Source organism: Canis lupus, chromosome 23 (genome assembly GCF_003254725.2).
Source record: "Canis lupus dingo isolate Sandy chromosome 23, ASM325472v2, whole genome shotgun sequence".
Classification (NCBI taxonomy): domain Eukaryota; kingdom Metazoa; phylum Chordata; class Mammalia; order Carnivora; family Canidae; genus Canis; species Canis lupus.
This window is the reverse complement of record NC_064265.1, coordinates 29,442,157-29,469,836: the sequence shown is the minus strand read 5'-3', so window position 1 is coordinate 29,469,836 and position 27,680 is coordinate 29,442,157. Positions and strand designations below refer to the sequence as shown.

Here is a 27,680-nt window from a genome sequence, read left to right as displayed (position 1 = left end):
ACAGTTTAAGAATTCTTAGTAAATTTATACAGTTGTACAATCATCAGTTTTGGTATACTTCCATCACCCTAAAAAATTCCCTTGTGTTCATCTACAAAAAACTCTCCAGTTCCAGGCAACCACATATTTTCTTTACATCTCTATAGTTTTCCTTTTTCAAACAACTCCAGCAAGACGATGAAAAGGCAAGCCACAGGCTGTGAGAGAATATTTATAAAAGCCATATCTGATAATAGATTACTATCTAAAATATACAAATAACTCTTAAAAGTCAACAATAAGAAAAACAAGTCAATTAAAAAACAATCCAGAGGCACCTGAGTGGCTCAGTCAGTTAAGCGTCTGCCTTCAGCTCAGGTCATGATCTTAGGGTCCTGGGATCCAGCCCTGCATCGGGCTCCCTGCTCAGCAAGGAATCATCTTCTCTCTCTCCCTCTGCCCCTGCTAGTGTTTTCTCTTTCTCTCCTCAAATAAAATCTTTAAAATGATTCAAAGTCCTTAATAGGGTGCCTGAGTGGCTCAGTCAGTTAAGCATCTGCCTTCATTCAGCTCAGGTCATGATCCCAGGGTCATGGATCCAGCCCCACATCAGGCTTTCTGCTCCTCAAGGAGCATGCTTCTCCCTCTCCCTCTGCCTGTCACTCTGCCTACTTGTTCGTTCTCTCTCTGTCAAATTAATAAATAAAATCTTAAACAAAAAAACCCAAAGTCCTTAACAGATAGATACCTCACCAAAGAAGATACAGATAGCAAATAAACATATGAAAATAAACATAAGAAAAGATACTCAACACATACATCATCACAGAAATGCAAACTGAAACAGCAATGAGAAATAACCACATACCTATTAGAATGACCAAAACTGAACATTAATAATACCAAATGCTGGTGAGGATATGGAGCAACAGGAACTCTCATTCACTGCTGCTTGGAATACAAAATGGCACAGCCACTTTTGGAAAACGGTTTGGCAGTTTCTTAAAAAACTCAACATCCTCTTATCATATGTTCCAGATGCACACAGATGTTTAGAGCAGCTTTATTCATAACTGGCCAAACTTGGAAGCAACTAAGAGACCAAATGAATAAACCATGGTATGTCTAGACAATGGATTACTAAGTTAAAAAGAAATGAGCTATCCAGACATGAAGACATAGGAGACAGGGAGGAAATGAAAGACAATCTGAAAAGGCTATATACTACATGATTCCAACTATGATATCGTGGAAGAAGCAAAACCTTGGAGACAGTAAAAAGATGAGTGACTGTCAAGGTTTAGGGAGGAGGGCAAGATGAAATCAGTGGAGCAGTATTATTACTGCTGGAGAGAATCCCTGGGAATTTTTAGGGCAGTGAAAATAGTCTATAAGATACTAAAATGGTGGATAAGTGTCATTATACATTGGTTCAAGCCTGCAGGTTCATCATTCATAACAAATGTATCACTCTGGTAGGGGATGTTGGTAATGGGAGAGGCTACTCCAGTTAGGAGGCAAAGCAGGAGGAGGTATATGAGAAACCTCTGTACCTTCTGCTCAATACTACTCCAAACCTAAAATTGCTCCAAAAAAGTCTATTAAAAAATTCGTATAAATGGAATCATATAATATATAGCCTTATGTGTCTTGCTTATTTTATATATCACATTTTTAAGGTTCAGTCCTTTTTATTGCTGAGTAGTATTTCACTGTATGGATAATCAATATTTTTGCCAATTCATTCACCAGGTGATACATATATCAATTGTTTCTAGTTTTGATTATGAATTATTATTATAAACATTCACATACAAGTTTTTGTGGCCATATGTTTTTGTCTGGGGTAGATACCTAGGAGAATTGACATAGGGTCATATAATAACTATATGTTTAAGAAATTCCCAAACTATTTTTTAAAAGTTTATGATTTTACATCATCACCAGCAATGTATAAGAATCCACAGGTTTGCCAACAATTGGCACTGCCAATTTGTTGTTCAACTGAATGGACGTTATCCATTTCAGTGTACATGTAGCAGTTTTACTTTTCCCTAATGAGTCATAATCTTTTCATGTGTTTATTTACCTCAAATATCCTCTTTGGTGAGGTGTCTATTTGAATATTTTTGCCCATTTATTATTTGTTTTTTGGTATTGAGTTAAAAGAGTAATTTTTTTTTAAAGATTTTATTTATTTGACAAAGAGAATGAGAGAGAGCAAGCACACAAGCAGGAAGAGCAGCAGGCAGCGGGAGAGCAAGAAACAGGTTCCCTACTGAGCAAAGGAGCCTGATGCAGGGCTCAACCCCAGGACCATGGGATCATGACCTAAGTCAAAGGCAGACACTCATCCAACTGAGCCACTCAGGTACCCCAAAAGAGTTCTTAATATATTCTAGAAACATGTCTTTTACTAGCTATATATTTTCCAAATATTTTCTTCCTGTCTGTGGCTTGTCATTTCCTTTTCTTAATGGGGGTCAAAGTTTTAAATTTTTACAATGTCTAATTAATCAGACTTTTATGAATTGTGTGTATCTAAGACATCTTTTCCTAATCCAAAGTCACAAAGAAATTGCTTTGCTTCCTGCATATTGGCTTTATTGGGAATAATGGCATCTTTCTAGGGATCAAGATTAAACAATCTGATGTACATAAAGCACATGACCAACTGTAAATGTTGAGATCTCTTCTCTGATTAGAACATGTGCACTATTTTTTTTTTTTTTTCAGAAGTTCTCTTCCTTGAATTCAGGACAGGAAAAAATACAACCTTTTGCTTAAAATGCCGTTTTTGTTGAACTTAGATCAAAAGTTTTCCAAGGTAAGAAACAGTTACTGGTCATACTCCAGGAAGTGACAGCAGTTCAATAAGGCTGTATGGTAGACAGTGGCAAAATGTACCAGAACTGTTTCAACTATCTTTTAAAACCAGATTCAGTCATAATCTATTTACAACACCATTAAAAAAACTGTCCAAAATATAAAAACTGCCAATCCCATTACAATGGCTTAGTACATGAAGGGAGATCTAGTCATTCACAGTAGAACATCACTATAAGTGGTTTACCTTACAGGAGTAGTTTATGAGCTACAGCATCTCACTCGTTTTCACATCAACAGCCAAGTCATAGTAATATAAAAAAAAAAATCAGGCACATTCCACTGGAAAATTAGTAACTAGTCTACTGATGCTAACTTAGAAAACTCTAACTTCAAGTATATTTAAAGTAACTTGTTGGTATCCAAACAATTTAACAATGAAAGTGAAAGATGCTCTTTAAAAATACATTAAAAGCTTAAGTTACAGAACTACATTTTCAACATTATATTTAAAATCAAATCACCATTTTTATTCTCTTTGGAAACTGGAAAACTGAATGAAGTTCATTTTCAATATACAACAAAATAATGCTGTCTTTTCTAAGTTATATGATTTCAAAGTTCTAGATTATAAATTTTGTCTTTCCTCTTTGATGGAGGACTTCGCCTTGAATATACTGGGATCTCAAAAGCTTGATGAATTAAAAAAAAAATACCTTTCTGTTGAAGAATACTTCCGTATTTGCCCTTTTATAAATTCAATGGTAAACAGTTGTGGATTTTCTGAGTCACAAACCAATGCAAATACCTAATGAAAACAAAAACCAAGTTCAACAAAAGATGTTTAGTTTTATGGCATTTCCTTATAAGAACTACACATCCCCATTTTAGCTTACAAAATCAGTATTTAAAAACTGTTTACAGTATCATAATTTAAGAGCCGCTTAGATGTCTCAAATTTTCATACAATTGTTGAATAAAAAGTTCCTTTCACCTTACATACTTTGAAAATAAATTTGTTTTGAAATAAAGTTTATAATATTCATTGTTCTAAGTATAATAAATATAATAATGTGAAGAATAGATTCTCCTTATTTCCCATTCTTTAAGCATGGGAAAATATTAAAATAGAAAATTATCCTAATTTAGCAACAGGAAGAAGTCTCATTTAAGCTAATAATGTCAAACTTACTTCTCCTAAAGGCTTCAAAGTTGCAATATTATAGGTTGCTGGATCACGTTCTACTAAACATGTTTCTGTAAGTGCTAGAACTCGCTTTACAGGTTCCTTCAAACAAAATTGAGACATAAAAAATTACTGAAGAAAAATATCAAAATCAGATGAACAAATTTTTATTTTTAACACAGGGTCTTACCGAATGTCTAGGTGATATTTTTTGGACTATAAACTCTGCTAAAGATGTGATGGATTCATCAGTGCTGTATTTCCCAAAGCGAAGGTTCAAATACTGCTCAAATTCTAAAGGTTCTTTTCTGATGCGCAGTGAAATACCTATGTAGTTGCCAGCATGATCTATTGCACTTTTGATAATTTCTTCTCTTTGCTCTGATGCAAATAAATGCTGCATAAATTTTGAAATTTAAAAAGTCAGGGTTGAAACAACTAAAATGTGACCATTCTGAATTAATTCACAGGAAAGACAGTGAAGTAGCAATTCTAAAAGAAAATAATGGTAGATCTTATCAAAGGTAAGTAAGCAGTGTGCTGTATTTGAATCACTGTTACTAAGTTAAAAATCACAGACTCTAGGATATAGAGCCTTGCAAATAACTGAGTGGAAATTAACTCATAACTTCTCAAAGTCTAGTTCCTGTCACCATATAGAAAACAGCATGCTGGAGCTTCCAGAAAGGGTCCCAGGGACTCCAGCCAAGTCCAGTGGGGGTAGTGAGTATTTCCAGTTTCAACTAAAGTAGCTCTGATACAATGTTCTTATACAGTGAACTTTCTTATCAGATTACCTTGAAGAATGCTTAAATGTTTACAAGCCTTTGGCCAATGGATATTACAAATCAACTTCCAGGAGTGTATTTAGGAAGGTAAAGATAAGATATTGCTACTTGCATTTGATGCCAGGAGGCCAGAAATGCTAAATGTGCTGCAAAGGACAAGGCAGGAAAGTGTCACACAATAAAGAATTGTCCTGTCCAGACTCCAATAGCCCCCTGGCTGAGAAACACTGGTTCAGATCATGTTAAAACCTGATTTTAGGGATGCCTGGGTAGCTCAATCCATTAAGCGGCTGGCTTTGGCTTGGGTCATGATCCTGGGGTCCTGGGAATGAGCCCTATGTTGGGCTCCCTGCTCAGCAGATAATCTGCTTCTCCCTCTCCCTCAGCCACTGCCTCTGCTTGTGTGTGCTCCCTCTCAAATAAATCTTTTAAAAAAATAAAATAAAACCTCATTTTAGGGGTACCTGGCTGGCTCAGTCAATGGAGTGGGCAACCCTTGATCTCAGGCTTATAAGTTCAAGCCCCATGCTGGGTGTAGAAATTAGGTAAAATAAATAAAATCCTGGGGATCCCTGGGTGGTGCAGCGGTTTGGCGCCTGCCTTTGGCCCAGGGCGCGATCCTGGAGACCCGGGATCGAGTCCCACATCGGGCTCCCGGTGCATGGAGCCTGCTTCTCCCTCTGCCTGTGTCTCTGCCTCTTTCTCTCTCTCTCTCTGTGACTATCATAAATAAATAAAAATTAAAAAATATAAATAAGTAAATAAATAAATGAATGAATGAATGAATGAATAAACAAAATCCTAAAACCTGATTTTATCCCCAGCTGCTTAGGATAGTCACTATGCATGCAAAAAGTACCACATAAAGGTTTGCTGAATGAATCTGTCACGGTATCACATGTGTAGTGAACTGACTCCACCTTTTAAAAGGCAGAGTATACTTAGAAAGTAGATGATTAAAATTAAAACTGCTTGATGCCATTAAGCAATAAAAACTGTTGCCAATTGAGAAATATCACACAATTCTCATCCTTACTGTTTACCTTGTGCCCTGGAAAGCTTGGCTGAATTACTGTGGTACAATTGTCCCATTAAAGTCTATTAAGGCTCTCTCCTGCAATTAGGTTCATTTTCCACCAAGGATTTTTTTTTTTTTTTTTTTTTTGGAGAGAGAGAGAGAAGGAGAGAGAGAAAGTGAGCGAGCAGGTAAATGGTAGGGGAGGGTAAAGGGGGAGAGACAGAGAGAGAGAGAGAAAGAATCTTTAGTGGGCTCCATCCCTAGTATAGAGCCTGACTCTGGGCTCAATCTCACAATCCTGAGATCATGACATGAGTCAAAATCAAGACCTGAGCTGAAATCAAGACATATAACCAACTGAGTCAACTAGGTGCCCCCACCAAGGAGTTAATCATTATAAATTTCAATGTCCATGGAAGAGATAAGCCTTTGGACAGCACTTCAACAACAGGATTTAAGCTGCTCTAGGGTGGGACAGGGAACGAATTTTCTCTTTGGGCCTTCATCCTTTGGGTCTAGACTCAGAGGTAACAAATGTCTAGATATGTGTTCCTAGATGAGAGATACTTAGGTTAGTACCCATTACCCAAGCAAAGAGAGAAATCCAAGATGGAAAAAGGCCTGTAACTCTGAAGAGCTAACATATTTTGTAAATCAAATAGTTCAGCACTCCTACCCCATCATCATTCCTTTTATATTCCTTCTGGTACCCTCTAGCCCATATTCAGGCTTGTCTTGGCTCTGCTACCCAGAAAAGGATAATTTATCTATAGAACACTAAATCTTGGGAGTAGTTGTTCTCAGGCCACCAAGATAGCTACAGACACTAAAATTCTCAAGAGAAAGGAACCCTGAGAATATGTTCAAACAAGACTTTCCTTGTGTAAACTCTATTGCTTGTCTTTGAGATATGAGGTTTATTATTTTTTTTAAGATTTTATTTATTTATTCATGAGAGACACATACACAGAGAGAGAGAGAGAGAGGGAGAGAGAGAGAGGCAGAGGGAGAAGCAGGCTCCAGGCAGGGAGCCTGATGCAGGACTCGATCCTGGGTTTCCAGGATCACGCTCTGAACTGAAGGCAGACGCTCAACTGCTGGGCCACCCAGGCATCCCTGAGATGTGAGGTTTAATTAAGGAAGGCAAAATGTTTCTTATAAAAAAAATATGGTCATCATCTCTAGCTCAGCTTCTTTTTTTTTTATTTATGATTTTATTTGTTCATTCATGAGAGACACAGAGAGAGAGGCAGAGACACAGGCAAAGGGAGAAGTAGGCTCCCTGCAAGGAGCCTGATACAGAACTTGGTCCCAGACCCTGGGATCACTCCCTGAGCCGAAGGCAGATGCTCTACTGCTGAACCACCCATGTGTCCCTCTAGCTCAGCTTCTATTACCAATTAACAAACAGGGTCTGAGCATCCTAAGTGGCTTCTTCTGTACCACACAATTCACACATAATTCAGAATTTCAAGACAAAAACAGGCAATGAACTCCAAATTTGAAGTTTCAATGAATACTTAGATTCCAAATTACAAACAGCTGGGGAAAGGAGGAAAAACTATAAAAAAGATCTTATTTTTCAAAGAAAGCTTAGACTCTTTCAGCTAAGACATTAATACTAATTAAAATAACTGTACCGTTTATTGAATACTAACCCACATATTATGCTAAACATTTACATAAATTATCTCACTGGAGCCTCAAAAAAAAAAATCTATGATATATGTATTACTCTCCTCACTTTAAAAAGCTCCCAGTTGGGATTCAAGCTCAAGCCTCTTTGATAACAAGCCTGCACTCTTAATACCATACTTCTTTCCAGAAGACTCACATGAAATCTGAAAATCAAGTGTAAAAACCCTGCTTTCTTTCAAATAGTCATGCCTTATTTATTTATTTTTTTAGATATTTATTTGACAGAGAGAAAGCACAAGAAAGCAGAGCAGCAGAGAGAAAGGGAGAAGAAGGCTCGCCACCGAGCAGGGAGCCCAATGTGGAGCTCAAACCCAGGACGCTGGGATCATGACCTGAGCCGAAGGCAGAGGCTTAACCAATTGAGTCACCCAGATGCCCCATCATGTCTCTTTTTAAATGACTTTTTTTTTTTTTTAAGATTTTATCTATTTATTCATGACAGACACAAGAGAGAGACGCAGAGACATAGGCAGGGGGAGAAGCAGGCTTCCTGTGGGGAGCCCAATGTAGGACTCAATACCAGGGCCCCGGGATCATGACCTGCGCCAAAGGCAGATGCTCAACTGCTGAGCCACCCAGGCACCCCTTAAAGGCACCACTTTTTAAAAATACTACTTACCAATCTACTAAATCCTCCATAAAGTATACAAAACCCTCCCTGATAATCAGAGAGATCTACAAAGCCTTCAATATTTCTATAGTCATAGGAACAGAGGACTTTGTTGGTTGCAGGATTAATCTGGTCAAAGCCTCCAGGAGTTACTTCTAAAATGACAGGTTTTCTTGTATCACTCCAGTGATGTTTATAGCAGTTATATCTCTAGAAAGAGAAGTAATATTACTTTTAGGTTCATATGTAAGCTTACCATAAAATAAAGTTACATTTACTGTATCAGTCCCTGCTAAAACAACCAGAAATCTAAACAATATTATAAATATTTAGAGCTACTATTCAAATTGTTAAAAACATTAATTTTAGGTATTTAAAGCTTTGTATTTAAGTAAAAAGGTTTGCTCAAACTGAAGATATTATATCTTTTTTAAATTAACAAAGGTTTGGGTTATAATATTTTGTGAAACAATTCTGAGTCAGTTTATGCAAATCTATAAAAAAAAGAAAGTTCTAAAAGAAATAATACTCTGAAAGTTTTATTGGGAATAAAGTTTCAACTTTTTTGATGGATTCTTTTAATTCAACTTACATATGGAAAAGAGGTAAATCATATTTTGGGGAAGTTACAATATTCAGTTTAAATAATCTGAGCTGGTTCAGAATGCTAATATAGATTTTCTTTCTACATACATAAGAATGCTGAAGCCTCAGTTTGACCTGAGGCTTTTCTAATCACACCAATGCAAAGTTGTATTTGATTGTATTAGCAAGTAAAATTCCACTTAGATAATAACATTCCTTTATAAATTAAAGTACTTAGTATCAGAAATGATTAGAATGGTCAACATTCATTTACTACCCGGTTTTATTCTTAAAAAGAAAAAAAATAGGTTTAGGTGAGGCTGCTAACCAAATGTTATGATACAAGAGAAAATAATTTAAAATAAAGACAAAATGAGGCAAGAGAAAAGTAACCAAGTGTCAGATGTGAAATGAATATCCCCTCACCCACCCAAAAAGTCCACAAAGTTTCCTACCCAACAACATGAAGAGGAACACATGGTCAGTCACAGGACTCTTAAGTAAAAGTAAATCCGTTACTCAGAAGTACAACTATTTTTAATACTGAAATGAGAGAAATTCTCTTGTAGGTATTCAGAAAAGTGAGTAAGGCATTAAATAATAAACACCTCCACAACACCCCAACACTACACTCAGCAATGAGCCTCAGTCTGGCTCAGAATCATATGACATCAAGTCCCTTTGGCATTACAGATCGACTGCATAATAATGCATATTATAGTTCCATAAAAGGAATTTGCAGAAAGACAAGGGCCTGCATTAACCCAAGAATATATTTAGCACCTTGATTCTGAACTAAAGGATGGAGCAGTGCCACTTCTCTCCAGAAGAAGGGAAACCACAAAAATGGTGGTGCTTTTCCAAACTACACTTGTTTTTGCATGCCCTAACTCACTCTGCAGGATCGTCTATTCCTCACAGCTGATAATCAACTGTCATAACGAGATGTGCTGACAGAAACACATCATTAACCTCAGGATTGTAGTGGCTAAAAGACAGAGACTTAGAGATCTGATATAGAGTCTATCTGGGGACAATTGAAGATCTGAGGGTCAAATTCAATTTATACAAGAGTATTTTCCAGCAGAGCTTTTGGGAGAGGAAGCTTTTTGCAATTCACTCCTGATTAAAACTAAGCAGACTGACTTCCAGGCAATCTTCTAAAGACAGTTTCCATCTCAGTTTTGTGAAGTATTGAGAAGCTTATAAACAAAATCTAAAAGTATGTTTTTGGAAGCAGTTGTTTTCCATATAAGGAATATGGAAAAGTCAACTGCTAACATAAAACAATTAAAATAAGCACACCAAATTATAATTTATAGAAATTTGACTGTGGCTCATGAGAAACAAGAAAAAAGCAGCTTGTCAACTGCCATTTATCTATTTTAAATGTCTCCTCAGCAACCAGTCAGTTGCTTGATGAGATCAGTGAGGCTTCTAAGATGCTAAAACTCCTAACAGAAACATCCATAGAAAGGATGAGGGCTTTAAAAAAGACAGGGAAAGACAGGTACTGCCAGCTTCTTAGAATTTTTAGTTCCTGCCTTTGACCAGAAGTCAGAATTCTGAACAGTATTACCAGTGTAGGCATTATTCTGTCCCCATCCCTGTTATAAAAGCAATACATTCTCATGGAAAAAAATTCAGTATTTCAAGGAAGGGAAAAAGCATAAACTCCCATATCCCCTCCTCAGAAGTCTCTGATTTAGTTTACATGCTGTTGTAACATTACTACAGAATGCCTGAGAAAGTTATGAAGATTCTAATAAGCAATGGTGACTTCTCCAAAGTTGTCAGTGCACCATGCAAAGCCTTATTAGCAGTGCAAGAACATATATGACAATTCTGATATACTCCAAACTTAAAACCTTAATTCTTCTGAAATAGGAAAATCCTATACCAAACAACTACTGTGTGTTCCAACAGGTATTACCCACAGTGTGATGCTTACTGTGGCTGTTTAGAGTATTGAATAAAGAGTACCCTGAGTGGTTATAGCACTGTTTTTAATGTTCCATAGTTCGGTCTCAAAACTTTTTCCCCAACCATTGGCATTAATAGTCATAAATCTAATTCCTCATATTGGAATTTCCTGTTAAACTACATCTATCACACAGTGCCAGAAAACAAATGAGGATTCCTTTTTTCCCTTTAGCTTTGCCATAAAAGGAACACACAGAACACAGAATGATTTCTATAATGACAGGCAACATTAGAATAAAAATAGATATTCATAATGTTTAATACTTGCCCTTCCTGTGATTTTTCCCTCTGAAAAATCAGTTCTAAATCTCTGAAAGAGAAAAACATAATCAAAGTTTATGACAACAAACTGGTAAGGACAACTCAATAGTTCAGTCCTTTTTATCCAAAACATGTAAAATCCCAACCTGATAACTTTGATAATAAAAAATATTATTGAATTATAGTTTAAGACTGTTCAATAAAAAAATGTGTGAAACTTCGCTGAAAATTAAGATAGATTAAACATACAACTGCTTTGCTCTGTATGTGTGCTTAAAAAGACTAAACACTATTAAACACAAGATTTTCCAGCCTTTCAGTTAGAGAAAGTGAAAGTTTCACAGAATCAAGTTACAGTCAATAAGAAAAAAATGAGCAGTGTGGGAACAAAGGCTCAGAACATTAATATCTGCACTTTGCAACTGTTTCATTTAAAAAAAAGGACAGAAAAATTTAGCTTATTAACATGAAACCGTTCTTACCAATGCTTCTGTAAGAAGTTCTGTCCTGTGCTCTGTAGAAAATTTTAAAGTTTCTGACTTTTTCCCACTGCCTTTACGAAATGTGAGGTTGAATTCTGTTCCTTGTCCTTTTCCAACGGGACTGATGCTGCAAATGTCTCCATAAGGCCACTAACAAAAAGAAAAATTCTTCCAACTGATGGTATATTAAATATTACACTATTTTTACTACTTTAATTTCACAATTAAATGAGAAAAATCTTACAAAATAAGAGATGCCTAGAAGATGTTATATATTACAGTAATTCTGCAACAAATTCTTTTAAAGATTTTCAGTTATCAGATCAGAGACAATAAAAATCTCATCTGTATTTCAATTTTAATGATTAATAACATTAATCCAAAGCAATTAAAATACAGAAAAGTGAAAAGTGAGGAATAAAATTTTATGATCTGTTAAAACAAAATCTGTAAAACATGCCTAATTTAGAATTAAAAATAAGCTAAATATGTTTACTTATCCATATTCAAGTTGGTCTTGCTTTATAAACAGTAATCCTACTTCCATTACAAGTATTTTCCAACCACTGCACTGTGACTTATGTATGCCTTTATTGCAGCAATACAGTCTTTAAAATTATGAAGAATTAATGTACCAATTTACATAAGAGATGGCAACAATCAAAAACAACATATCAAAAAGTTATACTCCTTAGAGTCTAGAAAAAAAAAACATTTGTCACCATCCTCTTTTACTTATTTACTTATTTTTTTGTATTATATAAGCTTATCAATCTCTTTTGAAGTTGACTTTTCTAACCTAAAGTATTGATTTCAGGCCAGGGAATCATGGGTCATATCTGGCTTTAAAATTCAAATGGAATTCAAAAAATGTCTGACTGCTTCTAACATGATTACCTGATTTGTTACTTCTAAGGTATTGGGATTATAGGTAGTAATCGCATGGGTTCCAACTGAAAAGACACGCTTATACCTACAAAGAAAGACAAGGACTTAAATTTAGTCTTAAATAAATGAAACATTTTATAATAAAATATATGATATTAAACCAAAAGGGATATTTCAATAGAAATGTATCAGTTGATTAATGATAACTAAATATAGCTTAGTTTTATATTCCAAAAGTGTTATTGATATTAAAACCCACCTACCACCACTCATTCTACTGTGAGTGAAGGAACTAGTAAGATCCTTAAGCAGAGAATTAGGACCTTATGCAAGCTTGAGTTGTTAGTATACATGAAGTCAGCAAAATATTACCTAAGGATGCCAAGATTCTAAATGGGAAAATTTTATTAAAAACAACAATAACACTGCACACTACTAATTTTTTCAAAATATCCTTTCAACAAAACCATGATCCAAAGGTAGGAAAACCTATGGCCTGTAACTGGTAAGTCACAGCAATATTCTAGAATTTTAATCATTTGTATTTAAGCAAGTATCTACTACACTTAAGTGTTGCAATTTTATAGGAGTAGGAAACCTACACCATAGACAAGCAAGTTTCACTTCTCACTTCACTTTCTTCACTTAAAGTAACATATCTAAGGAGAAAAATCACTTCAATATCAATAATCCCTTATAAGAGGAATCCATAATGGCAAAAATAGAAACTGAAATAGAAAAACCTACTTAAAAATAGTTTTTTAAAAATAAAATACATAAAACATTGGCTAGTTTAGGAAAACACAAAAACAAAATTAAGAATATAAGAATTTATAATCACAGATACAGAAGAAATAATGATGTAACACTATGCAGAAAAATTTGCAAATTATGAACAAATCAACCCCTAAACAGAAGAATTCAAGAAAGCTGCAAAGAATTACAACCTACAAAAGCACCATGGCTCAAACAAGATGAACCTTAAAGAAACAGTTAAGTTGCATGCTCCTTAAGGTATTTCAGGAAATAGACTAAGGACAGTTACTCAATTCTTTTAGTGATACTAAAATCTGGTAAGACAACACAAAAAGACAAAAAAGATATACCAATTTTTAAAATAAATATTAACAATAAGAATCAAATAGCTCAGGAGGCCTGGGTGGCTTAGTCAGTTAAGTGTCTGCCTTTGGTTCATCATGATCTCCAGGTCCTGGGATGGAGACCCACATCCTGGAATCCTATCCCATGTCCTTCTTCCTGCTCAGCAAGGAGCCTGCTTCTTTCTCTTCTTCTGCCCCCGCCCTCCTCCCCCCCCCCCCGCCTCTTGTGCTCTTTCTCTCTCAAATAAATAAAATGTTTAAAAAATATATTTAATTTTTTTTTTAATTTTAAAAAGATACGAAGTCCCTAACAGGGTGCCTTGGGTAGTTCAGTTGGTTAAGCATCTGCCTTTGCCTCAGGACATGATCCCAGATTCCTAGGACTAAGCCCTACATCAGCCCTCTTTGTTCAGCGGGGAGCCTGCTTCTCCCTCTCTCTCAGCCTGCTGCTCCCCGCACTGCTTGTACTCTGTCAAATAAACAAAATCTTTAAAAAAAAAAATCAAGTAGCTTATTAAAATAGTAGTACACCATGACCAAAAAAGATTCATTTTAGGAAAAGAGAGTTCAATTATTAGAAAAATCTATTAATATAATCAATCATATTTACTGAAGTATCTATTTGTATTTCAGTCAAGAGATTTTTAAATTACCAAAAATGGATGTTAAATACAATCAAAATGCCTTTTTGATATCTATGAAAATCATGTTTTTCTGCTTTAAACTACTAATACAGTAAAAAGATATACATGCCTTAAGCCAAAAGCCATGATCAGACTTGAGGGTAACACACTATAAGGATTTCCATTGAGATCAAGAGAGATCTTTCACAATTTAATTTTTCTATTTCCATCTTTTTCTAAATAGTGTATTATATGATAAAAATGAAGTTATTTCCATTTGGGAAAAAAAAGAAAATGATAAATTATATTAATCTTTGCCATATAGTCATTACAAAAGTATTGCCATATTACAAATGTTACAAATATTTCTTCCCTAATTTCACATGTCTAAAATAGAGTGGGAAATGATCTAAAGAGTGAAAAGCATCTTCTTCTAACATAAAAACATTCATTTGCTACCTTCTTAAGCTAGGTGAGGGTTGAGAGATTGCTTAAGTACCTGAAAATTAACCTAAACATCTAAAAAGTCTCAGAACTTCAGAGGTTTTTATCAATTAACAGGGACAAAGATCTTGTTGAATCACTATCTGCCTCAGAAGACTTCACAATGAAATCAAATATCTGACAGAAATGTGAATTCACAAATTCTAACGTTCAGAATCATCTGGAAAGTCATGATATAATACTGAAATGAAACTACAGAATTTGTTTATATTTTACGCATTGGGAGCAAAAGTAATAAGGATTAAATGCCTGAAACGTTCCTTTCCAATGTCAACTACTGTTGTCATACTCAAGGTCTTTTTTTTTTTTTTTTTAATTTAAGATTTTATTTATTTCTGAGAGACACAGAGGGGGAGAGAGAGGTGAGAGAGAGAGATGCAGAGACATAGGCAGAGGGAAAGAGAAGCAGACTCCATGCAGGGAGCCCAACGTGGGACTCAATTCCGGACTCCAGTATGATACCCTGAGCTAAAGGCAGATGCTCAACCGCTGAGCCACCCAGGCGTCCCTCACACTCAAAGTCTTAAAGGATATCAGTTAAGAAGATATTCTTTTCAATTCTAAAGATATTCTTTTAAATTCTTTTAGATTTCTAAGAATTCTAAATTCTTATCAATTTCCTGGGACACCTGGGTGGTTCAGCGGTTTAGAGCCTGCCTTCGGCCCAGGGCATGATCCTGGAGTCCCAGGATGGAGTCCCACATCGGATTCCCTGCATGGAGCCTCCTTCTCCCTCTGCTTCTGTCTCTGCCTCTCTCTCTCTCATGAATAAATAAATAAAATCTTAAAAAAAATAAAAATAAAAGTAAATAAAACTAATTTTCTCCACCCAACTAAAGGCCTTCTGAACATCTTTCTCATGTAACTTAGTTGTTTAGATCAGTGCTACACAAAAGAACTTTCTGTCTGATGAGGCAGCCATGAGCCGCATGTAGCTATTGAGCACTTGAAATGTGGCTAATGCAAGTGAATTTTAAATTTTCTTTATATTTAATTACTTTAAATTTAAATAGCCACAGCTACTTAGTGACTACCATAACCAGAGAGCATATTCTAGATCCTTCAGCAAAAGGATGCTGGAGTCAAGTGTCCATTAGGCCCAAAATACTGTCATGACTAGTAAACTCAGACCTATCGTTCAGACAAAATACTGAGCTCTACAGCTTCCCTAAGAAGAAAGCTATAAGGAAATTCTTAAGAGAATTCTCTTCTATTCTCCTCTCTCCCCCTTCCATGAGAGTTCCCTCTACCTCTGTCCTCTAGAATGTGTGCCGTACTTCCCTTTAAGGATAGAACAAATACTTCTAGGTCATTAAAAACATTTTAAGAAGCCTTAAATCTTCAAAGATTACCTGTAAAGCCTCCTTGGATATCAAATTTAGAGATTAAAATCTGAATCACAGATATGGTGTGTTATATGGTGTGTTAGTCCCAACACCTACAAACGATTTTTTTTTTTGGTATCTTTTACTAAGTCACTAGTGTCCTTCATCATAAAGAACAAGGAGGGATTCCCCTAAGTGCAGTAATGTCTTCATTATCTTTGAAACTCTAACTCCTCTACATAGGACCCATCACTACATACAGCACATGCTCAGTGTCCATCAAATAGCTAAATAGACCAATCTATCCAATAATAAATCAACATGCATTCAAATCTATGACCTGTTCATTTACTCTTGCTTTTAAAACAGAATATGTCAGACAGCAACTAATTCCATACCAATTTTTACTCATAACCACTATATCAGGAAATGAAAAGGTGTTATTTTTATGAAAGACAGTACTCCCATTTTATTTATCTGCAAAGAGAAAATGCCATCTATAAATTATAATTGAATTTGCTGTTCTTATGGGTTTGAGATGAATGTGTTGGCTAATTCCTAAAAATATTCATACTAAAAGTTTTTTTAAAAAGTGGGGACACCTGGGTGGCTCAGTGGTTGAGCATCTGCCTTTGGCTCAGGTTGTGATCCCAGGCCCTGGGATGGAGTCTTGTATTAGGCTCTCTGTAGAGAGCCTGCTTCTTCCTCTGTGTCTCTGCTTCTATGTCTCTCACAAATAAATAAATCTTAAAAAAAAAAAAAAAGAAAAGAAAAAAGAAAAAAGATTTTATTTATTTGACAGAGTACCAAAGAGTGTAAGCCGGGGGAGTAGGAGAGGGAGAAACAGGCTTCCCCACTGAGCAGGGAACTTGAGGGTGGGGCTCAACCCTAGGACTCTGGGATCATCACATAAGCCAAAAGCAGACGCTTAACCAACTAAGCCACCCAGGAGGTCCCTAAAAGTTCTTATAAAATATAACTATATTAAAACCAAATAACAAAAGGAATAAAGACTAAACAAAATGTACGTATGAGAAATTTATAACAGATGATGTCATATACATAATATGAAGAAACGTAAAAGCTAACACCTTTTTCGCCGAGAAATTAATATTCATTATTGACTTTACTTATTGCACTTGTTTCTGTTTTATTCAGAACTAAAGTTATACACATCATTAAATGTCTATAGGAATAGGCATTTTCTTCTCTCAAGTTTTTATAAATCATAGATTTATTCTAATAGGACAGCTTAATAAGTGATATAATTTACATTACCCATTAACTCTAATATTATAAATCAGGAAACTAAAGCTATTTAAATAAAAAACATATTTGAGGCACTTTATCTGGGGCATTTTGCTCCCATAACAACTAGTAGTACAGATAAGAACAAGTAAAAAGGTGCTAATGATACTGCTGATAGAAGACCTGAGCTCAGATCAAATAAGCCACCCAGGTGTCCCTATGTTATGCCATTTTTAAATTTTATAGTCCTTATAAATATTGCTTTCCTTTTTATGACATGACTTTTTTCCTACGGCAATTTTTTTTTAGGGAAAAACCCTAATGTATTAAATCAGATATCGTATTAAGTATAACCATAGATCAACCTAGTATTAAACAAGGATATATCAGAGCTAGGTTCAAGGACATGGCAGTGAATGAAGGAGTCCAGTCCCTCAAAGACCCAGTTTCTTCCCAATATTTTTTTAAATTATTAAGAGAGGAAGAGAGAGAGAGGAAAGGAGAGGGGGTGAGAAGAAGGAAAGAGAGAGAGAATCTTAAGCAGACTCCACGCCCAGCACAGGCTTGATCTCACAACTCTTACATCATATCCTGAGTTTATACCAAGAGTCTGGCCACCCAGCTGCCCCTCCCAACCTTTTATTATTAAATTAACTAATTCAAACAACTGAAATGAACTTTAAAGCAGTTAAGAGATAATATACTTGTCATTGTTTGAAAGTTAATTCCAGACTTGAATACTCTTAACTAGAATGTATCAATTAGACACACACAATAGTGTCAATGGACACTCCAAAAATATTGACCACCATCACAATATTCTTCTGCACAAGATTTCACTACCATTCAACTCTCTCAAAATAGAGAAAATTCAGTATTACTTTCTTTTTGTAAAGTACAGACAAAGCTTGTGTTTACTATAGAATAATGTTTTTCAAGTTTCTTGAGGTCATAAAACCTTTGTATATTAAAGTTAAGAACCTCAATTCTTTCAGGAGATAGTCTATGCAATAGGCTTCAAATAACCCAAACAATCAGAGTTGAAAGCTTTTATGCTACCTAGCCTAGTCCCCAGAACATACAGCTTGAACCTTTGGAATACCCTGATCAAAGCTGGCTAGATTTTAATTGTTCATTACTGGTGCAAGAGAACCAACTCACCTTCCTTAAGAGTAATTCTATTTATTTCCAGTACTGCAGATACTGACCATTGTTTCTTAGAATTAAGCCAATATTTACTTTCTTACAATTTTCACCCTCTGGTTCAAGTTCTGTCTTTCAGCTTCACATAGGATATAATAATTTTTCTGCCAACCAGACTTTCACTTTGAAACCTCTTTCCTAAGCTGAACACCCTAGTTCCTTCGATCATTTTTATTTTTATTTTTTTTAAAGATTTATTTATTTATAATAAACATAGAGAGAGAGACAGACAGACAGACAGACACAGGAGGAGGGAGCAGGCTCCATGCCGGGAGCCCGACGCGGGACTTGATCCCGGGACTCCAGGATCACGCCCTGGGCCAAAGGCAGGCGCCAAACTGCCGAGCCACCCAGGGATCCCTCCTTCGATCATTTTAAAATAAGTTTTGGCTACCAATTTCTAAGAAGCTGTTAGTATTCTCATAGAATCTAGGGTTTTTCCTTTTACTACTAAAAGCTTCACAATCCAGGTATTTGAATTAGAATTTTAGTCCATGAAATAATGAAATTAAGGCTAACTGAAACACAAGGTTTCTCAGAGAGGAGATCAATGGTAAGCAATACTGAAGGAGGAACTACAGCTTATAATTAAACCCACCAGCTCTGGAGTCACTGCCTTTGTTCAAACACTGAACTATTCACTTTCTATGTATCCTCTGATAATTTGCTTAATCTCTTCAAGCTTCAGCTTCTCCATCTGAAAGATGTGGAATGAATACATACACACACACACACACACAGACCTCATAATGTGAAGATTAAAAGAAATAATCCATGTAAAGTATTTGTCACTTGTTTATAATGGTAAATGTTAGCTATTCTTATTGCTATTATTCTGCTGATTAAGTAACAGGGGGGAGGGGTTCAAAACTCCAACAGAGCCATTGAATTAATTATAATTAGTATCATTATGTTTCCAGTAACCATGACTACTAAATTTATACTTAATACAGAGAAGAAAATTAATGGGCAAAGTGATCATTCCTATGCCTATAATACCAGGATACTCTGATTCTGGTCAAATTCCAATTGAAAGAGTAGTTTCACCTGAGATGGCTCACTTACATCAGAAGTTATACTCCTCAGAAAAGAGAAAGGCATATATAGTACATACTCCCTCTGCAAATATCCCAATTACTCAGTAAGAAAATGTTCCGTTTCTTTCAGAAGAAATAAAGCACATCCCATGAAATGTAAGGGCTTAATTTCATGATACAAGGTCTGTATTTTTTTCCAGCTGAGTTAAAGCTATTTTTTTTTTAATACTCTCAATTTTTAGAGTAGTTTTAAGTTCACAGCAAGATTAGGAAGGTACAGATTTCCCAAATACTCCTTGACCCTATCCATGCAGTCTCCCTCATTACCAACATCCTCCACTCACCACAGTGGTACATCTATTTGTTATAACTGCTGAACCTACATTGACACATTTTCAACCCAAGTCAAGTTTACATTAAGGTTCACTCTTGGTGTTGCCCATTCTATGGGTCTGGACAAATATAAAATGACATGTATCCACCATTACAGTATCATACAGAGTAAGTTTCACTGCCCTAAAAATCCTCTGTGCTCCACTTTTTTCCCTCCCTCCCCTCTGAAACCTTGGCAGCCACTCATCTTTTTACTGCTCCAAAGTTCTACGCCTTTTCTACAATGTCATATAGTTGGAATTATATAGTATACAATCTTTTCAGACTGCTTCTGTCACTTATAATATGCACTTAAGTTTCTTTCATAGCTTTCCTACCTTGATGGTTGATTTCATTTTAGCACTGAATAATATTCATTGTCTGCATGTAATACAGTTTATCCATGCATTCATTTACTGGAGGACTTCTTGGTTGTTTCCAAGTTTTGGTAATTACGATTAAAGGTGTTATAAGCATCTGTGTGCAGGTTTTTGGGTGGATGTTTTCAACACAAAAGTTTTTGTGTAAGTTTTCAACTCTTTTGGGTAAATACTATAGAGTGTGATTGCTGGATCATATGGTAAGAGGACGTTGAGTTTTGTAAGAAACCACCAAAAGGTCTTCCAAAGTGGTTATACCATTTTGCATTCCCACCAGCAAATGATTAGAGTTCCCTTTGCTCTACACCCTCATCACCAGCATTTGTGTTGCTGTCAATGTTCTGGATTTTGGCCAATCCATTAAATGTGCAGTAGTATCTCTATATTTGCATTTCCCTGATGACTGATGATGTGAAACATTTTTTTCATGTGTTTATTTGCCATCTGTATTTCTTTGGTGAGATTCTTGCCAAAGTCTTTGGCTCATTTTTTTAGTTGAGTTGTCTGTTTTCTTACTGTTGAGTTTTAAGGGTTCTTTGTATACTTTGAATAGTCCTTTATCAAATGTCTTTTTTTTTTTTTTCAAATGTCTTTTACAAATATTTTCTCCCACCTTGTTTTTACATTCTCTTGACAGTGTCTTTCGCAGAGCAGAAGTTTTAAAATTTTAATGAAGTCTGCTTTACCAATTCATTTTTTCATGGGCTGCATCTCTGGTGTTGTATTGAAAAAGTAATCATCAAACCCAAGAGCCATCTAGATTTTCTCCCATGTTATCTTTTAAGACTTTTGTGTTTCACACTAGGTCAGTGATCAGTTTTGAGTTAATTTTTGTGAAAAGTTTAAAGTCTGTGCCTAGAGTCTTTGTTTGTTTGTTTTTGCATGTACATGTCCAAGTAATCAGCATCATTTGTTGAAAAGACTACCTTCGCTCCTGGAGCTAGCTTCTAATACAACACTACGTGTAAAATATAAAATTCCTATCAAGCAAATGCATTACTATTTCCACTTTTGGATGACAAATGTTCAAATCCCAGATTGCGTGATAATAAGCACAAAGAATTATAAAAGAAAACACAAAAACAGTTCAGGATGGGACTCAACTGAGGTTTAGAGGCTGGCAGGGTCAAGAACTAGATCAATAAAGCAGGGTAAAAAACCCTCAGGATTTCTAGGATTATCAGAGTTGGTGAGATCTATAAATACCAGATGGCTAAAGAGAAGAGTATCTCTTATGTTGCAGGATTCTATTTCTACACATAAGAAAGGTTATCAGAAATTTGCCAGCTTTACTTTCAGCCAACTTTCCTCTCAATTTCCTGTATCTAGTCATTACAGTGACTATATATGAATGTCATAAACACCTGCCATTTAATAGACTGATTACCATATATCCATCCCAAGGTATTAGAACCTAGTTCAGATACTAAAATAGTACTTTTAAATTCAGAGCATTTGCTACAATTAATGTATGCAAATATCAAAGTGATGCACAAGTAGATTTTACTTGTAATTTCTACCCAGAAAAAACTAAAAACCTGTACTTCAAAAATCACCCTAAAGGGATGCCTGGGTGGCTCAGCAGTTAAGTGTCTGCCTTTGGCTCAGGGCATGATCCTGGAGTCCCGGAATCGAGCCCTACATCGGGCTCCCTTCATGGAGCCTGCTTCTCCCTCTGCCTATGTCTCTGCCTATCTCTCTCTCTCTGTCTCTCATGAATAAATAAAATCTTAATAAAATAAATAAAAATCACCCTAAAGTTTCTCTAAGTGAATCTGCACTTCCGCTTTAATTGAAATATGTGCATCCTCCTTCTTATTAGAAATGGTTTGCTTAGACCAAAAAGGAAACTACGCTCCTTCATGAAAGAAAAGCGCTTTTTACTGCTGAAAGCTATTCCCCCTTCTTGGTCCTTCCAGAGCAAACATATAGTTAGGTACTTTGCTTGGGGGAACATGATAACCATAGGAGAAAAGGCTACTTGTCAGCCAAGGAGACTACACTAACCATAAATAGACCTGAATTAATAAGAGCATGGAGTAGTGGCTGCAAAATAAGACCCGTGAAAACTATTACAAAGGTAACATGAAATAGGTCACATGAATATCTCAAGAGAAATATGTAAAGTGGTTATTCTTTAATTTAGATGTATGTAAATATACATATTTAACTTAAGACATATATTTTTAATTTAGACATACATAAAAAGAAAAATACTTATTCATCCTTGCTGGCACTATCAATAATGTTTTTCTCAATGTCGGGCCTGGGTTAGCAGTATGTATACAGGCACAAAATCACTTAAAACCGAGGCCTTAAATCCCCAAAATCACACATAAAATCTGTTGTAGACAGACTTGTTTCTAGAGAAAGGGTTCAACGAACAATTCTAAAACAACACAATTGGGACGCCTGGGTGGCTCAGTGGTTTGGCACCTGCCTTTGGCCCAGGGCATGACTCTGGAGACCCGCGATCGAGTCCCACGTTAGGCTCCCTGTATGGAGCCTGCTTCTCTCTCTGCCTGTGTCTCTGCCTCTCTCTCTGTATCTCTCATTAATAAATAAATACAATCTTAAAAAAAATAAATAAAACATTTTTTTTAAGGTTTCATTTATTCACAGAGACAGAGAGAGAGGGGCAGAGACACAGGCAGAGGGAGAAGCAGGCTCCATACAGGAAGCCTGACGTGGGACTCGATCCCGGGTCTCCAGGACCATACCCCAGGCTGCAGGCGGCACTAAACTGCTGCGCCACTGGGGCTGCCCAAAACAACACAATTTTTAATGTTAGCCATTTGTTTTTTACATTAAGATGATGAGGAATGCTTTAAAATTAGATTAGAATCAGCCACATAAAATATGTAAGTGTAATAAAAATTTGAGTGCCACATAATAATGTACATGATTAATGAAATAACTATCCCTCTCTGGAAAGGAAAGATCTTTTAAGAAGTTAAAAACTTCAAGGTGTCACTAAAAACAAAATACTGCTGAAACAAAATTTTTTTTTGAAACAAATTTTAAAAGATGTAAATAAATGGAAATATTCCGCACATGGATCAAAAGTCTCATTACTGTTATGGCAGCAATACTCCCCTATTTGATCCACACATTTAACATAATCCCTATCAAAATCCCAGCTGCTTTTTTTGTAAAATTGACTAGCTAACTCTAAAATTCTTATGGAGATGCAAGAGACCCGGAATAGTCAAATCTTGAAAATGAACAAAAGTGAATTTCAAACTTCCTAGTTTTATTTTTATTTTATTTTTTTAAAAGATTTTTAAATTTTATTTATTCATGAGAAACACAGAGAGAGAGAGAGAGAGAGAGAGAGAGAGAGAGAAGGAGGGAGGGAGAGTCAGAGACACAGGCAGAGAGGGAGAAACAGGCTCCATGCAGGGAGCCTGACGTGGGACTGGATCCTGGGTCTCCAGGATCACACCCCGGGCTGAAGGCAGCGCTAAACCACTGAGCCACTGGGGCTGTCCCCCTAGTTTTAAAACTTAGTACGAAGCTAAACTAATCAAGACGGTATAGTTCTGGTATAAGGCCAGGCATATAAATTAATGGAACAAAATTGGCAGTTCACAAATAAACCTTTACATTTATGGCCTATTATTTTTTACCAGAGTCCCAAAACAATTTAATAGGGAAAGAATAATCTTTTCAACAAATGGTGCTGGGACAACTGGATATCCACATGCAAAAAGAATGAAATTGGATCTCTATTTCACACTATATACAAAATTTAACCCAAAATCAAAGCTATAACATTTTTAGAATATAGGAGTAAATCTTTGAGACCTTGGATTAAGTAATGGCTTCTTAGATATGACACCAAAAGCACAAGTAGCAAAAGAAAAAGATAAACTGGATTTCGTCAAAATCAAAAACCTTGTGCTTCAGGTGATAACCATTAAAAAGGTAAAAAGACAACCCACAAAATAGCAGAAAATATCTGCAAATCATATGTCTGATAAGCAACTTGTATTCAGAATATATAATGAACTCTCACAACTCAACAAAAGGATGAGTAACCCAAATAAAAAAAAATGGGTAAGTGATTTGAATACAGACTTTATGAAAAATATACAAATGGTCAACAAAGAAATAAAAAGATATTCAACATCTAGTCATCAGGGAAATGCAAATTAAAACCACAAGTGGTGCCTGGGTGGTTTAGCTGGTTAAGTGTCCAACTCTTGGTTTCAGCTCAGGTCATGAGTTCATGGGTTGTGGGATTGAGCCCCACCCTCAGACTCCACACTTATCAGGGAATCTTCTGAGGATTGAGGATTCTCTCCTTCTGCCCCTCCCTCCACTCACGCACACGCATGCTTACTCTCTCTCAAAAAATAAATTTAAAAAATAAATAAATAAATAAATAAATAAATAAATAAATAAATAAGATAACAACCACTTCATATCCACTAGGATAGCTAAAATAAAAAAAGACAATGACACATATTGGTATGGACATGGAGAAACTGGACTCCTCATACAGTGATAGAAGGATTGTGAAATGCTTCAGTCACTTGGAAAAGCTTGGCTGTTCCTCAAAAAGTTAAATGTAGAGTTATAACTATATATAACTCCATATAAGAATTCCACTCCCAGGTATGTACCCAAGAGACTTGGAAATACACATTCACCCTAAGGTTAAACAAAAACATTTACAGCAGCATTATTCATAATAGTAAAAAAGTGGAAACAATACAAATGTTCATCAACTGATGAATGGATAAACAAAATGTGGCAAATCCATACAATAGGATACTACTTGGCAATAAAAAGAAATGCACAAGCTACAATATTGATGAGCCTTAAAAACATGCTACGTGAAAGAAGACAGTCACAAAAGAGCCCATACTATACGATGCCATTCATGAGATGTCCTAAATAAGCAAATCCTGGGGCACCTGGATGGTGCAGTGGATTGAACATCTGACTCTTGGTTTTGGCTCAGGTCATGAAATCAGGATCATGAGATCAAGCCCACCATGTTGGGCTCCGTGTTCAGTGCAAAGTCTGCTTCAGATTCTCTCTCCCTCTTCTTTTGCATCTCCCCTCCCTGTGCTAGTATACATATGCACTTGTACTCTCTCAAAATAAATAAATCTTAAAAAAAAAAAAAAAAAAAAAAGCAGATCCTGTGACAGAAAGTAGATTATGGGCTGCCAGGTGCTAGGAAGATGGGGAAAAAAAAGAATTGCTAATATTATTAGATTAGATTTTTGGGTAAGTGATGAAAGTGTTCCAAAAATGGTTAGTGGTGACAGTTCACTACTCTACTGAATACATTAAAAAGCACTGAATGGTACACTTTAAAAAGTAAATTTTATGTTTTGTAAATTTTATCTCAATAAAGATGTTATAAAAATAAGGTTCAAGGTGTCAATGATGGAGGCAAGGAATTGTGCTGAGAGCACATAAACAGTTCTGCTCCAAAAAACAAACAAACAAACAAACAAAAAAAACCAAACAGTTCTGCTCCAAATTGTTACAAAAGAAAGAAAAGAGGACTGTCTTTAGTCTTAGTCACAACTTTCCTTAGAATATAAGAAAATTTCCCGGAGATCACAATTACTGACAAGCTAACAAAACAAAAAGTATTCAGGGGACGCCTGGATGGCTCAGCAGTTGAGCGTCTGCCTTTGGCTCGGGGTGTAATCCCACGGTCCTGGGATCCGAGTTCCACATTGGGGCTCCCTGCATGGGGCCTACGCCTCCCTCTGCCTATGTCTCTGCCCCTCTCTCTGTGTCTCTCATGAACAAATAAATAAAATTTAAAAAACAAACAAAAAAACCCAAAAAGTATTCAGCAAGCTTGTTCTTTAGAATTAGAACAATGCATCAATATGTAATACTTGTATTAAAAAAATAGAAGTTATAGTATGATGACCAGAGTAATTTACCACTTGGGGAAAAAATAAAAATCATTTCAATATGTAATTTTTTTAAGGTTTACGCAAAGAACCAAAGAGACTCACACTACCCTGGGTATATTAATTTTCTAACTTTTCTCATTGAAATTAAATGAAGAAAAAATTTCAAGACAAATATTCTACAAGTGTAACAGTTATGCTCCCTAATTTAGGAGCTCGTACAATTGAGTTATTAAAAGGAAACAAACACTATCTTTCAAAATTATAGTCAGTTTGCTAATGCAAACCAGAAACACTACAGAATTCAGATGTTGCACCATTCTAAGAAGTTACTACACTATTACCTAAAAGATGAAAAGTTCAGAAAAAGATCTAAAGTTACTGGCTTTGTGTACATGGCATGGTTTATCCAAGGCCTGATTTGGAATAATGTGGCCACCTATTTGTCAAAGTGTGGGACACTCATTTTACTTATCACTACTTAAAAGGATTAGAGAGGAAACTTTTTTTGGTAATGATCAGTATGTGCCATTCACTGAATACTCAATGTATTTAAGGCAAGATTTAAAAACTTTCACATGTTCCATGTCCTCACAACAATCTGAGGGATAGGAATTATTACTGGTTTTACAAAAAGGAAACATAGGCATCAACATCTTGGTCTGACCAGGCAGGCTACTAAAAACTATCACTGCCTCTCCCAAGGAAAAGATAAGATCAAACTCATTGTTTTTTTAAAGATTTTATTTACTTATTTGAGAGAGAGAGAGAGAGAGAGAGAGAGAAAGCACAAGCAGGGGAAGGGGCAGAGAGAGAGAAGCAAGCTCCCCACTGAGCAGGAAGCTCAGGGCTCCATCCCAGGGCTTGATCCCAAGAATCTGGGATCATGACCTGAGCCAAAGGCAGAAACTTAAGCAACTGAGCCACCCAGGTGCCTCAGATCAAACCCAATTTTTAAAAATCATTATAGGACTAAAGAAAGATTATAAAAGGCACTATATTAGCATATTTTCTCTGACAGTCAAATCGACATGCAAATGCACCCATCACACACGGTTTAGTCTCTGGGCAATAAAGCTGTGGAATTAATACTCTGCCATTACTATATAATCCAATCATTAATTGACAGCATCCAAGAAGGTAGATAAATGGTCTGTTTTCCTTTTGTTACTTTTAATTCTTACCCACTCCTTAAGACAGACACAGAACACCGGAAATGTCAAAAGAAAAAAAGAACAATAATTTATTCCAAGTGTAGCATTTGCATTTAAAATATGCACATATGCTTTTCAGAAGAGAAGGGCTGAATGGCATAATTGAGCTGTGTGGTACTACTCAAGATATTGAAAGTTATGTTTCAAATGATACTTCACAGAAGCACAGAAAAATAAAACCAACAGAAATACTTACTTTCCCCTCCATGAATGTTTTGTTGTATAGAAACATGCCAAATCTTTGTTTTCCCTAATTATGTTCATTTTGTGCCGAAACCTGGAAGATAAAAATATGGCTGGATTTAGTACAGTTATCCTTCGAGTTTTTCCTTAATTTCCCATCCATACTTCCAGAGCCTGCCATATAGTACTGATTTTAAGGAACAAATTCTTCCATGAAACCATAAGATTTTAGTGGACAGGCACTGGTCTGTTCACCTTGCTGCCATAGACTTTAGCACACCATATTGTGATTATCTGCT

General features: G+C 35.8%; 1 protein-coding gene across 6 annotated transcripts in view; it reads right to left on the bottom strand.

Moving 5' to 3' along the window:
• DNAJC13 (DnaJ heat shock protein family (Hsp40) member C13) overlaps window positions 1-27,680 on the bottom strand; it is a 117,476-nt gene that overhangs the window by 70,692 nt on the left and 19,104 nt on the right. For 5 of the 6 annotated variants that reach the window (XR_007405308.1, XM_049099998.1, XM_049100000.1 and 2 more), the window contains 8 exons: window positions 27,395-27,475; window positions 12,314-12,389; window positions 11,417-11,566; window positions 10,942-10,983; window positions 8,115-8,315; window positions 4,182-4,388; window positions 3,998-4,093; window positions 3,522-3,613 (listed from right to left, as the gene is read on the bottom strand). Coding sequence is in view for 5 of the 6 variants with exons in the window: in XM_049099998.1 (XP_048955955.1) it covers window positions 3,522-3,613; window positions 3,998-4,093; window positions 4,182-4,388; window positions 8,115-8,315; window positions 10,942-10,983; window positions 11,417-11,566; window positions 12,314-12,389; window positions 27,395-27,462 (932 nt within the window). In the remaining variant the exon portion in view is untranslated. Of the gene's footprint in view, window positions 1-3,521; window positions 3,614-3,997; window positions 4,094-4,181; window positions 4,389-8,114; window positions 8,316-9,145; window positions 9,185-10,941; window positions 10,984-11,416; window positions 11,567-12,313; window positions 12,390-27,394; window positions 27,476-27,680 lie in introns of those variants that run through there. The other variant, XM_049100001.1, reaches the window with a different exon arrangement.